This window comes from Pipistrellus hanaki, assembly GCF_964339955.1.
Source record: "Pipistrellus hanaki genome assembly, chromosome: 14".
NCBI classification, from domain to species: domain Eukaryota; kingdom Metazoa; phylum Chordata; class Mammalia; order Chiroptera; family Vespertilionidae; genus Pipistrellus; species Pipistrellus hanaki.
In genome coordinates, this window is record NC_140516.1 from 18,367,867 (window position 1) to 18,383,426 (window position 15,560).

At 45.7% G+C, this 15,560-nt stretch overlaps 1 protein-coding gene and 1 pseudogene across 2 annotated transcripts in view; one reads left to right on the forward strand and one right to left on the reverse strand.

Moving 5' to 3' along the window:
* Positions 1 to 12,933, reverse strand: part of TET1 (tet methylcytosine dioxygenase 1) — a 104,970-nt gene extending 92,037 nt beyond the window's left edge. The window contains exon 1 of the mRNA XM_084904238.1: positions 10,969 to 12,933. Within this exon, the coding sequence (XP_084760364.1) occupies positions 10,969 to 12,873 (1,905 nt within the window). The 5' untranslated portion in view covers positions 12,874 to 12,933. The remainder of the gene's footprint in view (positions 1 to 10,968) is intronic.
* Positions 1,344 to 1,938, forward strand: LOC311632594 (DNA-directed RNA polymerase II subunit RPB11-like; annotated as a pseudogene). The gene has a single exon. The product of its transcript is annotated as a DNA-directed RNA polymerase II subunit RPB11-like (transcript).
* Positions 12,934 to 15,560: the final 2,627 nt, after the last annotated feature.

Below are 15,560 nucleotides of genomic sequence, written 5' to 3' on the forward strand. Positions count from 1 at the left end.
TTATCGCCCCCACCTGATAGCTCAGTGGTTGAGTGTTGACCTATGAACCAGGAGTTCAATTCCTGGTCAAGCATGCCCTAGGTTGAGGGCTGGATCCCCAGTAAGGGGCATGCAGGAGGCAGCCAATCAATGATTCTCTGTCATCATTGATGTTTCTCTACCTCTCTCTCCCTCTTCCTTCCTCTCTGAAATAAAATTTAAAAAAGGAAGAAAAAAATAACCAAACAAAATAGCCCAAATAATCACTGAAGAACAAAACTGAAGGAAGAACTTACATTACTAATTAATAAGGCCAGTTATAAAGCCTGGTAAATAAAGTCAATTTAGACACAAGGATAGACAAAAAGGCAAATAAAACAAAGTCTAGAAACAGATCCAAAATAATCAATCTCCTGACTTATGATAAAGTTGACATTGCTGTATCAGGTAAAGGATGGTCCTTTCAGTAATGGTGCTGCTCAAGTATATATGAAAACTGTAAGTATTTATGAAAAATAATGAATCTTGTTTCCTATCTCACACCATGTATAAAAGTCAAGTCAAGCCGAAACCGGTTTGGCTCAGTGGATAGAGCGTCGGCCTGCAGACTGAAGTGGTTCGATTCCGGTCAAGGGCATGTGCCTTGGTTGCAGGCACAACCCCAGTGGGGGGTGTGCAGGAGGCAGCTGAATCCATGTTTCTCTCTCATCAATGTTTCTGGCTCTCTGTCCTTCTCCTTTCCTCTCTATTAAAAAAAAAAAAATCAATAAAAATATATTTTTTAAAAAATAAAAGTCAAGTCCAGATATATTGTACAACTGATGCTGGAAACCGATCATGGTCTCACTAGTAGAAAAATGTGGAAGGTGGTCAACCTTTAAGCTCTGAAAGGTCAGAGCCAACCCCTCCCTCTATAATGGAGACAACGGTAACTGAGGCAACTTCCCCACCAAATAATCATGTAAATCCTTACTGATGAGATAATCTGCCTGTTACTGGAATGACCTAAGGGCACTGGGTGTATCCCAAACCTGAATAAAAGGGATGGGAAGGCCAAATAAAGGTGGCAGTCCTCCCGCTAAAGGTGGGCTCCGGCACAATATTCCCAAATTAATACTTTTCTAGTCTCTTTTCATTTGTGTGCAGCCTTCTTCAGAAACCGAACCCTGAACCGGAGCAGTCCTGGGTGTGCCAAAGCACTGCTGAACTACGTGAGATGTGAAAGGGGTTCCCACAATCTGAAAAGGTAAAGATACCGGTAATTATTCATCAAAGAACTTTTAACAACAAATCTTAATGAACTTATAAATTAAAAATAAAAAGGCATCCTTCACCCCGGAAGAGGTTGCGTTCAAGTGCTTTGGAGGCTGTGGTGGGGCCGCGGAGGCTTTCGAGGCGGCTGAGATGCTAGGATGAACGCCCCTCCTGCCTTCGAGTTGTTCTTGTTCGAAGGCGAGAAGAAGATCACCATTAACAAGGACACCAAAGTACCCAATGCCTGTTTGCTCACCATCAACAAAGAAGATCACACACTAGGAAACATTATTAAATCACAGCTGTTGAAGGACCCACAGGTGCTGTTTGCCGGCTACAAAGTCCCCCACCCCTTGGAGCACAAGATCATCATCCCTGTGCAGACCACACCAGTCGCAGCCCCCAGGAGGCCTTCACCAGTGCCCTCACAGACCTCATCAGTGAGCTCTCCCTGCTGGAAGAGCGATTCTGGGTGGCCATCAAAGACAAGCAAGAGGAATTGAATAGTGGACTGGAAGCAGTCTTGCTTGGCCAGTTCCTACCCTGCACCGGGCCCCTTTCCAGGCACTAAATGGAAGAGAGCAGCTTCTCCCAACTGTGGCCTCCTTGGAAATAGCCCAGAGATCCCCTCACCCCCGACACTGCTGTGTCCTGTACATAGATTCTGTTTCATCTTCCTAATAAATGTGGTTGGAGAAGAAAAAAATAAAAATTAAAAAAAAAGGCATCCTTCACTGTGATCTAGTGAAAGTCAACCCCAAGGGTTTGAAAAAGAAAATAAATGAATAAATATTTTCAAAAGATATAAAAAGGCAGAAGAACTCAATTTAAAGATAGACAAAAGACTGTGACAGCCGAAACCGGTGTAGCTCAGTGGATAGAGAGTCGGCCTGTGGACTCAAGGGTCGCAGGTTTGATTCCGGTCAAGGGCATGTACCTTGGTTTCAGGCACATCCCCAGTAGGGGGTGTGCAGGAGGCAGCTGATCCGATGTTTCTTTCTCATCGATGTTTCTAGCTCTCTATCCCTCTCCCTCCCTCTCTGTAAAAAATCAATAAGTTATATTTTTTAAAAAGAAGACTTAACAGACAAATAGCTAGCAAGCATATGACAAATAGCTCAATTTCATTAGACATCAAGGAAATGCAGTGTAGTGATGCAAGCACATACCCAACAAAATTATTAAAATAAAACAACAAAATAGCAAGTGTTGTTAAGCACGTGGAGCAAGTGAACTCTCAAACACCTCCAATCAGACTCATAATCAGAACTACAGCTGTTTGCTAATATCTGCAAAAGCTCAGCTATGCATATTCTATAACCAAGAAATTCCACAGATAGAAATGTACTCAATAGAATACGGACATGTATTCACCAAAAACATTTATGATAATGTTCATAGTAGTATTACTATTCATTAACAGCATGTACTGTGATATCCTATATCATAAAAGGCTACTATGCAAATCGACTGAACGGAGGAAGGACATGCACTGACCACCTGGGGCAGAGGCTCAATGCAGGAGCTGCCCCCTGGCGGTCAGGGCGCTCCCACAGGGGGAGTGCTGCTCAGCCAGAATCCCTGAGCCTGGCTGGGGACTGGAGAGTGCAGAGCACAGCGGCTGTGGCGAGAGCCAGTCATGCCCCTGCGGCAGGGCTAAGCATGTTGGACACAGGCCCAGGGGAATGGGCCTCTGCCAGCAGTCGAACATCCGCTGTGGACTCCCAGACTGTGAGAGGGAGCCGGCTAGGCTGAGGGACAACCCCCACGAGTGCACAAATTTCATGTACAATGGGAATACTATACTAAAAATGACAATGAATGTCTATAACTATAGGCAACATTATGGATAATTTCATAATCATAATATTAAGCACAAAGAGCCACCCCAAAACAAGAGGATTATTAAACAACTATTCCTTGCTTCCTCAGAAGGAGCTTCCCTTGGAGAGCCTGTGTGCTCCTCTGCCTCTTCATGCGGGACGGGTAGGTCTATCTACGGCCAGAGTTCAAGAAAAGAACAACCTGACACTCTTCAGAATCAGCTTTTGCCAGAGATCCAGGTGATCTTTTGGGGCAGGAGGAGGCAAGAAAAAGTGAGAGAATATGAATATCCTCAAGTAAGGGAGAACCCTGCTGTAGAAAAATAAACAGAAATAAATTAAAACTGAACTGTATATGAAGACTATCACCACAATGAAGGGCAACAATGTTGTGAGTATGCAGGACAGAGAATGAGAGAGAGAACTAACCTAATTAACTTCTTTTTTTTTAATATATTTTATTGATTTTTTACAGAGAGGAAGGGAGAGAGATAGAGAGCTAGAAACATCATCAACCAGCTGCCTCTTGCACACCCCCCACCGGGGACGTGCCCGCAACCAAGGTACATGCCCTTGACCGGATTCGAACCCGGGACCCTTCAGTCCGCAGGCTGACGCTCTACCACTGAGCCAAACCGGTTTTGGCTAACCTAATTAACTTTTGAGCACAGCACTGACATTCGAATAACCATGATCGCATCTATCATCAAGACCTTCCTAAGTACCATGCTCCACTAAAAACAGCTGCCCGCAGTGCTGGGGCTGGACAGAAAGCAGAAAAGCCTAGCACAATTGTGCCAGAAAATAAAATTTTACACAGAAAATGGTTGAGGACTCCCACCTGGGTCGTTCAGTTGGTTACAGAATCCTCCCATGCCCCAAAACGTCACAGTTCGATTCCCGGTCAGAGCGCATGCCTACATTATGGGTTTGATCTCCAATCTCTGTCTCTCTTCAAAAATCAATTTAAAAAACAAAAGACAACAGCAACAAATGGCTGAGGAGCTCCCTGGCCAAATCTGGGATAATTTCAGCATCAAAATAAATGATAATAACTTATTGAATATAAAAAAAAAAACATACACATTCATGTTGAAATAAATAGGAAGCAAGAAGGAAAAGCTGTTCCTTTAAAGTTACATTTAAAAGAAATGATGGAAATAGAGAATTACTGGTTGGCAACCATTAGGCAAAAGTCACCAGTAAATGCTAAAGCTAAGGAGTGAAAGTTTGAGGGGCAAAATACATGATCTGCACTTAGCAAAAGTAGCAGAGTCATAAAAGACAAAAATTGAAGAGCTGCCTTAGGCCAAAAATAAAGACAAAATTCCATGGTGTGACTCCATGTATATCAAACTCTAGGTAACGCGAATACAGTGACAAAGACATTGCTTGACGGAGGCGACAGGATGCAGGGAGGGGGGAGGAACAAAGAAACTTTTGCCAGTCATAGGTTCTGACTGTGGTAACGGTTACACAGTGCATGCAAATGTCACATTTGCCAAATTACTACATACTTTAAACATGTGCAGTTTTTCCATGTCAATTATATCTCAATATAGTTCTTAAAATTTCAGGAACGTTTCCAGATTAAAGGAGTTCAAGAGGACATTTTCTTGTAGCGGAAATAAGAATAGTATATGGGTTAAATAATCTTGATAATATAAAACAAAAGGCCCAGTGCACGAATGTGTGCACCGGTGGGGTCCAGCCAGCCTGGCACCATTGGGGCACATCAGGGCTGGCCCATCATTGGCTAGCCAGCCCGCCCAGATCGGCTGGGGGGAAGGGCTGTAGGTGATTGGCCAGCAGACCTCACACCACCACCGCCACCCCCACCTTGGGGTTGGCCATGCGGGCAGGCAGGCTAGGTGGGAAGCGGGTTGCAGGCCAATCAGGGTGGTGGGGGCCCACTGTGGAGAAGGCCAGCAGGAAGAGGGACTGCAGGAGGCTGACCTGCTAGTTCCACCCTCTATTGGGGTTGCTGAGGGTCTGTCACAGGGAAGGGCTGCAGGTTGATCAGGGTGGCAGGGGACCATGGCGGGGAGGGGGTCATGAGGGGAGAACCATCTGGGGTGGGGCCAGCTGGAAGAAGGGGCTGCAGGAGGTTGGCTGGCCAGCCTCAATATTGGGGTTGGGGGACTGACGGGGAGGGTCAAACATGGAGAGGGGCTGTGGGTGGTGATGGGCCAGTGGGCCCGGGCCCGCAAATGGGGTGGGGGTGCCAACCAGAGGGCAGTAGCCTGGGGGAAAGGCCAGGGGTGGTTGGCGAGCCAGTCCTCCGCCTGATTGGTTGGCAGTGCCGATCTGGGGTGGGGCAAGGGCTGTGGGCCTATCAGGGTGGTGGGGAGCCCTCAGGGGGAGGGCCAGGTGGGGGAGGGGGCTGCAGGCAGTTGGCTGGTCGGCCCCGCCCCCTATTGGGGTGGGGGTTGCGATAGCCTATTGTTTTTTAAGAAATACACTCTTTAGTCTGTAGAGATAAAGAAATATCATGTCATCTCAATTTGATCTAGGAAAAAAAAATAGAGTTGAGACAGTGAGACAAGGGAGATAAAGAGACAAAGTCTCTTGGGCTGAAAGACATACCAAATTCTCTGTATTTCTCTGGTAACTTTTCTGTAACTCTGAATTATGTCAGTATGAAAGACTTTTTAAAATATATTTTTATTGATTTCAGAGAGAAAGAGAGAGGGGGAGAAACATCAATGATGAGAGAATCATTGATCGGCTGCCTCCTGCACTGCCTACCCTGGGGATTGAGCCCACAACCAGGGCATGTGCCCTTGACCAGAATCGAACCCAGGACCCTTCAGTCTGAAAGCCAAAGCTCTGCCCTCTGACGCTCTAGCTAGGGCTGAAAGATTTTTTTTTTTTTTAATGTTTTTCTTTATTTCAGAGAGAGGAAGAAAGAGGGAGAGAGATAGAAACACCTGTGATGAGAGAGAAGCATGGACTGGCTACCTCCTGCAACCGCCTCTGAATTTTTTTTAAATATATTTTATTGATTTTTCATAGAGAGGAAGAGAGATGGACGGACAGCCAGAAACATGGATGAGAGAGAAACATCGATCAGCTGCCTCCTGCACACCCCACACTGGGGATGGATGTGCCCGCAACCAATGTACATGCCCTTGACCAGAATCAAACCTGGGACCTTTCAGTCTGCAAGCTGACGCTCCATCCACTGAGCCAAACCGGTGTCAGCCCCCCCCCCCCCCCCCCCCGCCCCTGAATTTTGGGTTTTTTTTTTTTTTTAATGAAATATGTGGGCCAGCCAGTATGGCTCCATGGCCAAGTGTCCATCAATGAACCAAGAAGTCTCGGTTTGATTCCCGATCTGGGCACCCGCCTGAGTTTTGGACTCGATCCCCAATGGGGACCATGCAGGAGGCCGCCAATCAGTGATTCTCCCTCCCACTGATGTTTCTTTCTCTCCCTTTCCCTTCCTCTCTGAAATCGATCCGCATCTATAAAATGTACAGCACTTGGGAGATTATGACCAACAGCCAAAGTCATCCATCCATTAACAAATACTGTGTTTTCTCACTCGGACAGAACTTGACAATAGTGTCCACTTGCTTGCCCGAGCAAGTTTATATATGTAAACCACACACTGATGTCTACATTTATAAGCTTGATTTGCGTGGCAAATAGCTTCATCTGTAATTGGAAGGCCCTAAAAGTTTTGCTCTATTTCCTTTTGATTTGGAGATATACCACACATACAGATGAGTATTAAATGTATTTAAGCAGGAGAATCAGGATTTCAGAAAAAACGTAAACTGCACTAATGAGAGCTTGTTCAACATCCTGACTCCTCTATCTACTTCACTCACAACTCTATCTCCCCTTCACCCCCCACGCCCCACGCCCCTACCCCAGCAGTGCACAACCCAAAGCAGAAGTGCAACACATACTTGCTGACAATTAAGAGAATGCTAAACTTGTGCCAGTAAGAGATAAAGGCCTCAACTGGAGTCGTGGCCAAGAAAATGCAGAGGTAGAAGCGCTCAGATCTTGTAGAACGGGAAAATTGAGAAGAATGAGTGGAAGGCCTCAGAGATGACTGAACTTTCCATTTTGGGCGACCGTGCAGGTGAGCCATTGCACCATGTGATGTAAGAGGAGTAGTGAGTTTAGGAAAGAGCACGTTTGTTTATACATATTAGAGAGAGAACATCTCTGCCAAGGATGTCTCTTGGCAAAGCAAGAGCTTTCGAGGGCGGCCTCTCTGCTGGAGAAATCGCTGCTAAGTGCTTTAGATGCATGTCTGCAAGTCATTAAGTTCCTGGCACATTGTGGACGATTCTCCTATTGTGAAGATTCCTGAGTAAAAGGAAGATTGTTCATTGCAGTAAGATTCGAAATAAAATGCTTTAGAAACACCTTAAATATCCACCTTAAATATGTTTGGTCAAATGTCCAAATGGCTCAGTCAAATAAGACAGTGTTTTTGGACAAATAATTTAAGTCAAGAATGAAATAGACTATTTTCCTCGTTGCTATAGAGAAAGCAAGATGGGTCACCAGAAACTCTACTGGAGCCTCCCGAGAAAATTCGGCCAGGGTTCTCGTTCCTGCAGCGTCTGTTCAAACCAGCACGGTCTGATCTGGAAATTCGGCCTCAACACGTGCCACCGGTTTCCGTCCGTACCCGGAGGACACAGGCTTCATTACATTGGACTAAGTGAACTTCCATGAATGGGTCATTCAAGACATCTATCTTTGAACATAAAATAAACTTCATATATAATTGTGGGGGGTTTTTGGGGTTTTTTTTTTTAAAGGATGAAATCAAAAAAGGTTGATGAGGTTTTTTTGGGGGGGTTTTTTGTTTTGTTTTTTTTAAAATATATTTTATTGATTTTATACAGAGAGGAAGGGAGAGAGATAGAGAGTCAGAAACATTGATGAGAGAGAATCATCGATCAGCTGCCTCTTGCACACCCCCTACGGGGGATATGCCTGCAACCAAGGTACATGCCCTTGACCGGAATCGAACCCGGGACCCTTCAGTCCCCAAGCCGACGCTCTATCCATTGAGCCAAACCAGTCCCGGCGGTTGATGAGTTTTAATGTCAACTAGTAATTGGTTAAGGTCACCCTGAAGTATTGCGGGCCCCCAGTCCGTTATGACTCATAAAGAGGACGCATTGGGACATAAGGAGGCGCACAGGGAGACGGCATGTGAAGACTGGAGTTACGCTGCTACAAGCCAAGGAACTACCAGAAGCTACGAGAAAGGCCTGGAGCAGATGCTTCCCCAGCACCTTCAGAGAGAGCACGCTTTGCTTCAGACTCCTGGTCTCCAGAACTGTGAGACCATACATTTCTGTTATTCTACGCCACTAGTTCCAGGTTCTTTGTTATGGCAGCCCTAGGAAACCAATGCACATGCGGGGAAGCTGGGATACTGCAAAAGAATCTGTCCACTACGAGGGGGCTGGCCAGGGAGAGGTCAATGGGGGGGAAAGGAGACATGTTTAATATTATATGTAATACTTGAAACAATTAGAATTAAAAAAAAAAATCTGCCCACAGAGTTGTTAGAGAGTTGTAGCCCTGAAATTTATAATTTTATTAACTAATGTCACCCCAATAAATTAAATTTTTAAAAAGGAAAAAAATCTGCCCACAGTGTAACAACATACCGAAGGGAGAGAATTAGTAAAAATCCTATATAATAAAGCCTCATATGCAAATCAACCAAATGGCAGAATGACCAGTAGCTATGACATGCACTGACCACTAGGAGGCAGATGGTCAATGCAGGAGCTGCCCTCAGCCAGCAGGCCCCAGGATAGACCAGCTGGGTGTCCCCCCAATCACACCAGTTGCCCTGCATCGGGAGAAAACCAGTGATGAGGGTGGCAAGGCGATGGGGGGGAGGGGACTTGCAAGTAGGTGACGCCAGGCTGGCCAAGGTGGGTGCCAGCAGGGGGCCCCCAATCACCCCGCAGGTTGCCCTGCAGATGGGCCTTGATCCCTGGTCAGGCCTATTCCCTACCAGAGCACAGGTTTCATGCACCGGGCCTCTAGTATGAAATAAAGCTTGCCCCCAGCCTTTGATAACCACTCCAAATAAAGACTTTCTGCTCTTAAAACCCATTGCATTGATGGAAGTGTGTCTTGATATGGCCGTTTTGGAGAACAGTTTGACAGTACCTATCAATAAAGTATGCATATCGCCGGGACCGGTTTGGCTCAATGGATAGAGCGTTGGCTTGGGGACTGAAGGGTCCCGGGTTCGATTCCGGTCAAGGGCATGTACCTTGGTTGCGGGCATATCCCCAGTAGGGGGTGTGCAAGAGGCAGCTGATCAATGATTCTCTCTCATTGATGTTTCTAACTATCTCTCTCCCTTCCTCTCTGTATAAAAATCAATAAAATATATTTAAAAATAAATAAATAAATAAATAAATAAAAATTAAAAAAATAAAAATAAAGTATGCATATCCTATGACACAGAAATTTCATTCATAGGATTCGATCATACATACATACCTGCACTAAATGCAACCTAGCTTTTCTACAAGTCCTGGTCAGACTCCCCAATTTTCTGAAAAGGACGCCCATTCTATCTCCACCCCAGGAACCTGTCTTTAAAGGGTGACTTAGTCGACACTATATTGCTGTTTGTCAGAGGAAAGAACATCAAACTCAGTGCTAACCTATCCTTACAACCCTCATTTCCTTACACACAGATAGCAACGGAGGACTGCCGGGAAAACATGGCATTCATCCTTTCTTTTTAAATGCAACCTTTTGAGTCAGCCAGACCCTAAATTCTCAATACAAGGTTACTGGGTTACGGGTTTGATCCCTGGTCAGGGCACATACAAGAGGTAATGAATGCATAAATGAGCAAAACAACAAAATCATGTTTCTCTCTCTCTCTTTCTCTCTCTCTCTCTCTCTCTCTCTCTCCCTTCTTCCCTCCCTCCCTCTCTCTGCCCCTCCTCTCTATATAAAATCAAAAAATTTTAACATTTTTATTTAAGGGAAAGGAGAGAGAGAAACATCAATGAGAGAGAATCATTGATTGGCTGCCTCCTGCACACTCCCCACAGGGGATCAAGCCCCCAACCTGGGCATGTGCCCTTGACCAGAATCAAACCTGGGACCCTTCAGTCCTCGGGCCAACGCTCTCATCCACCGAGCCAAACCAGCCAAGGCTAAAATCATATATTTTTTTAAAAAGGGGATCATAAAAAATAAAAGGAAGTTTAATTCCTCTGGTTTCTCAGGCTACCGAAGTTAATGAATTTGTTCCACTCTTCATTTTCCAACCTGAATCTTCCAAGAGAGACACATACTTAGCCAAAGGAGGCACAGTGGAGGTATTTACAAAATCACATTTCACACCATTTCCCCGGGTCTCTATCAAATTCTACAATGAAAAAAAAAAAAAAAAAGGTATGTTCTGGTTTTCTGAGAGAACTCCTAAAAATTAGCTCATGTGTCAATGTACCAGACCTACTGCAGGTAGGTCGTTTCTAATCCCTTACAGCAGCGGTTTTCAACCGCTGTTCCGGGGCACACTATGTTGCCTGGTGTGCCGTAGGTGCAGACAAGACAAGAATTTTATAATTTTTCACTATTTTGTTTACTTAATATTTCATAATAAAGTAATTATAAAATACTTTCTTTGTGTTTATTTGATTCCTATTCAAGAGAATTACTTTATATATAGTCAATATAGGCACAGAGTTAAATTTTTTAACATTTTCTAATGGTGGTGTGCCTCGTGATTTTTTTCATAAAACAAGTGTGCCTTTGCCCAAAAAAGGTTGAAAAACAATGCCTTACAGCAACATTTCACATCCCAGGAAAAGGCACCATACTGCGCTGTCCCCACACAGACCCCTCTCACCGCTCCCAGATGTCTCCCAGGTCCTGGGCCCGTGCTCACCTTAGGCACAGGTAGCTTTTTCTTCAGCTCCTCGCACTTCCTCTTCTTACAGATCTGGTGGCTGTTCTTTCTGTTGATGCAGTAGGTACATTCGCCACAGTTGGCCTTCTGCTGGCAGGGCACACAGACCCCACACCGCTTCCGTTTCTTCTTTTCCAGAGCAGGTAGCACAGTTGTGTGGGAAGGAGGAGAGGAGGTACTGGCAAGTGGCACTGGCGTAGACACCGCAGGGGCGTCGATGGGGGAGCTCCCTCCTTCCGATTGGCCGGGCCCAGCCTGGGAGTGTTGGGCGAGGTCCTGTGAAGCTGGGTGCGGTCCTCCCTCAGGGGCTAACGTGAACCCCTGAGGGTCGGCTGGTGGAAAGCTTAGATGGACTTGCTTCTCACTCTCTACGTTGTTCGTAGCCATGGGGGGAGGTTCAGCACGGACCTCCGAGACTGAGGTTGGTTGAGGAGTGTGGCCTGAGCCCAAAGATAAAATCTGCATAGTACCTTGGACCTCGAGCCCATAGGAAATGGTGCTCTGTGGGTCAGGCCATCCTGGGAGGGCATTGTAGGTAGCTACTGGGTTCAGGGGAGCAGGAAGGAAGACGGGGGGGTCTGAGGCAGCACTCCCGCCCACACCGAGGATCTCCTGGTTGAGGATAGCACCAAACACCTCTCCTTGGACTGAAATAGCACCAGCGATCTCTGGCGGGACTGGGGTCTCGCCCAGAGCCCCTCCATGAACCAGATTCACACCGGGGATTTCCCATGGGTGTGGGACAGCACTGAAGGCCTGTCCTAAGACCGGGGTGTTACCGGGAACTTCCGGCTGATCTGGAGGAGCCTCGAGGACCTCCAGATGATCTGGTTTAGCACCGAGGGCTCCTTGCGCTGAACTGGCCAAGAAGAGTTTTAATAATGAGGTAGAATATAATCGCCCACCGAAAGACAAATAGTTTCCAAGGTCCAATTCGGGGATCACCGTATTGAAGCTGGAGGTTGGGCAGCAATCATGTTCACTTGGGACGGGGTCCAGGTAAGGATCAGATAGCTTCAGGGATTCTACTTGTGAGCCCAGATCGTCTACCTGAACGCTGCTGTTTCCTTCAGAGGTAATAGGAAGGTCTGCTCGTTGGGGCAAAGGGGCACACGGAGGGTCCTCCTGGGCAAACATCCCAGGGGAATCACTGCTGTCCTCCAATGTCTCTTTAGAGAACAGTCCTTCACCATCGTGTGTCCCTTCCAGTGCCTCTTCCAGTGTCCCTGCCAGTGTCCCTTCCAGCTCCCCAGAAAGGATCTCTGCCGCAGGGCCACCGTGAGTGGGGGAATCTCTTTTGGAATCCTCAACCCTTTGGAACCAAGACTGGGCTGCCCCTCGGCGCTCATCTTGAACTGGAGATGATGCATCTTGTACGTCAATCAGATTCTCTAGATCAGGAGGGACGGGGAGGTCTTGTGTTGGTACAGAATCATTGCCTGAGGCCTTTCCCTTCCGATCACACTCACGTAGCTTTTCTAAATTCTTAGGAGGTGAGACTTTCTTGGGTTTGGCTATGACCACCGGGGGCTGGGAGAGCCGCCTGCTGAGGGAGGTTCTCCGGAGGGTCATGGTAAACCCATTGCACGTTAGGGACTCCGGGTTCCGGAACAGGGCCTCGGCCCTCTCCAGATTCAGCCGCGCTGCGCCAGCTCGGGTCAGGAGGCTCCTGGCGGGCATGGGCGGTGGTGGTTTGGGTTCCGCTTTTTTCTTAACATCTCGAGCCTGAATGAATTTCTTTAGTTTCCGAGGGCTCATGGTCTTGCCTGGCGTCACATTTTTGTTGATGGGCTTGAAGGTCTTCTTCAGCTGACTGTTTTTCTTTTTGCTTAGATCGTCCCTCCTGACTAATCGGGAAGGCTTTGCGTGGCGGGATCGAGACATGGTGACGGAGTAGGAGGAGAGAAGGATAGGGCACGGGGAACAGAGTCATTGGTCCTTCGGCAGGTCTCACTTTCGAGAAGAATCTGGCTGCACCATAGTTGGGCTTAGTCGCACAAAGTGTGGTCTGAAACAAAAAAAAAAAAATCGGAGGTGAGTCTTTTTGCAATGCGTTCTCCCATTTGGAACACATTTACTACCAATTATTAATTAAAATTAGGGAACTGGGATTTTTACTGCAAAAGATATAGTAAACAGAAAAGCCACTAACATATTCGTTAAATTCTAGATTCACAATAAAGCTACTTTATTTACTGTGACAACTGGTTAAGTTGATGGATTTCTTTGAATAAAGTGAGCATGGGGGTTTCTTTAGATCAGAAACCACACTATTGTTGTTACATGGAGTTTAAAGCTCAAATCTCAATCTTCATGAATTTGGATACAGTACTTTTAAAAAGTATTTCTTGCCCTAACTGGTTTGGCTCAGTGGATAGAGTGTCAGCCTGTGGACTGAAGGTTCACGAGTTCAAGTCCAGTCAAGGGCATGTACCTCGGTTGCAGGCTCAACCCCGGCCCTGATGGGGGTGTGTGTGGCAGGCAACTAATCAATGTGTCTCTCTCACATTGAAGTCTCTCTCTCTCTCTCTCTCTCTCTCTCTCTCTCTCTCTCTCTCTCTCTCTCTCTCCATTCTCTATTAAATAAATAAATAAATAAATAAATAAATATCAATGGGAAAATATCCTCAGGTGAGGATTAACAACAACAAAAGTATTTTTTAATCTCTTTCCTCACCTCTCACCACACAAGGCTGAGGTATCATTGGTTTGATAGCAAAGCTGGTCTAAAGCCAGAGGAATAGGCTTATATAATCCAAGAAACTCTACTTCTTGGAGATACAATAATATTAATACCACATTTCAACTGCACACAAAAATAACATAAAATCTTAGAGTTAGTGTTAACAGATTAGGTTAAAATAAGACTCATTAGTCCAACAAGTAACTGCTGAGAACCTACGATGTACAAGGAAGGCTCTGTGGTGGGCGTTGCCCACACCCAGAAGTGATAAACCTGACTTAATCCAAAGCCTGCTGGTACTAAAGTCCTTCTACCCAGGTCCCAAGGGCCTCACTATGAATGCCAAGCCAAGGACATTGGAGATAAGGAGAAAATGAAATAATTCACACAGCAAAGAATGCGAGGGCGGCAAGATAAGCAAGAAAAGAGGAGAAAAGGGGCTGACCAAGAGCCATCATCCGATTGCCTTCTCATCTCCTGACCCAAAATAAGACCAAGATGAACGAGACTGAAGCTCACCACACAAAACACATCAGTAGACTCTCCAAAGACCACAGAATCAACACACTGACAACAGACCAGGCCATACTTCTCTAACAGCCAATAGGTTGTTGGACTTGTGAGAAAGCGTGGTGGAGGAGAATGGTTACTCAAACTGGTCTGCAACCAAGTGATCGACAGTCTGTGGCAAAATGAGAGAAAGGAAATGAGACAACGTAAGTTTTTAATAAAGTTGAATTTATTCATTTTAATCAACTCTCCAACTGACATTATGCCTTCCTGTTTCCTCTCATTAAAATGTCCTTCTAAGAAATATAGTCAAAGTCCTTTGGTGAAAGTGTCTGAGATAGGCTCATTTTATTAAAAATGTTATTACTTGTTTTTGTTTAATGCTATTATTTGACAGCCCTCTATCAATCTCAAATGTTGCTTTGGTTTTTGTCATACTGACCCAATCCAGGTAATCCTGGGATGCACTGGTTGGTTTAGTGCCTAAAGCCTTTGTCACAAAAGCCTTCGGTTTGAACCTGTGATCAGCAGCTATGTTTTTCAGCAAACCTCTTAACTGAGTCAAGGTTTCTGCATCTGAAATGCAGTTGTTTTGAGGTATCAATGGGCTCCTACCGGGAAAGCCTAGTGGCGCTAGTTTCCTTCTGTGATATCTGAGATTGAAGGGGGAGGCAGAGGAAGAGGCTGAAGGCAGGAGGGCAGCGGGGGAAGGTAGGGCCTTTGGAAAGCTGCAGACCTGGCTTCAGTTCCCAGCTCAGAAACATTCCTGGCCATGTGCTTCTCACAAATTCCTTGGTCCCTCTACAGCCTCAGTTTCCTTATGGGTAATCAGATGGGAAGCACAATAGTACCAGCCTCACTGGTAATTATGAGAATATAAGATGTTATGTTTAAAGGCTTAGCACAGGGCTGCTAAATAATAGGTGTTTAATGCACGGGAGATTAAAAAAAAGTGTTCATAACTCCAAAATACAAACACAAAAAAGAAAAATAGGCTCTAAGGTAGTTATTATTATTATAGAACCAGTTTGACCCAGTCTGACATACCCTGCAAAGCAAAATCTAGTTCTTTTGTTTCCCACCTAATACACTGTATATTATAACTGTCCAATCACAGAGCACAACAGAGACAAAGCATTTTGCCTGTTAAAAGACTTTTTAAATAGACAGTAATGATAACATTAACCACAAGAGCTGAAACTGGTTTGGCTCAGTGGATAGAGCGTCGGCCTGCGGACTGAAAGGTCCCAGGTTCGATTCCGGTCAAGGGCATGTACATTGGTTGTGGGCACATCCCCGGAAAGGGTTGTGCAAGAGGCAGCTGGTCGATGTTTCTCTCTCATTGATGTTTCTAGCTCTCTAGCTCTTTCCCTTCCTC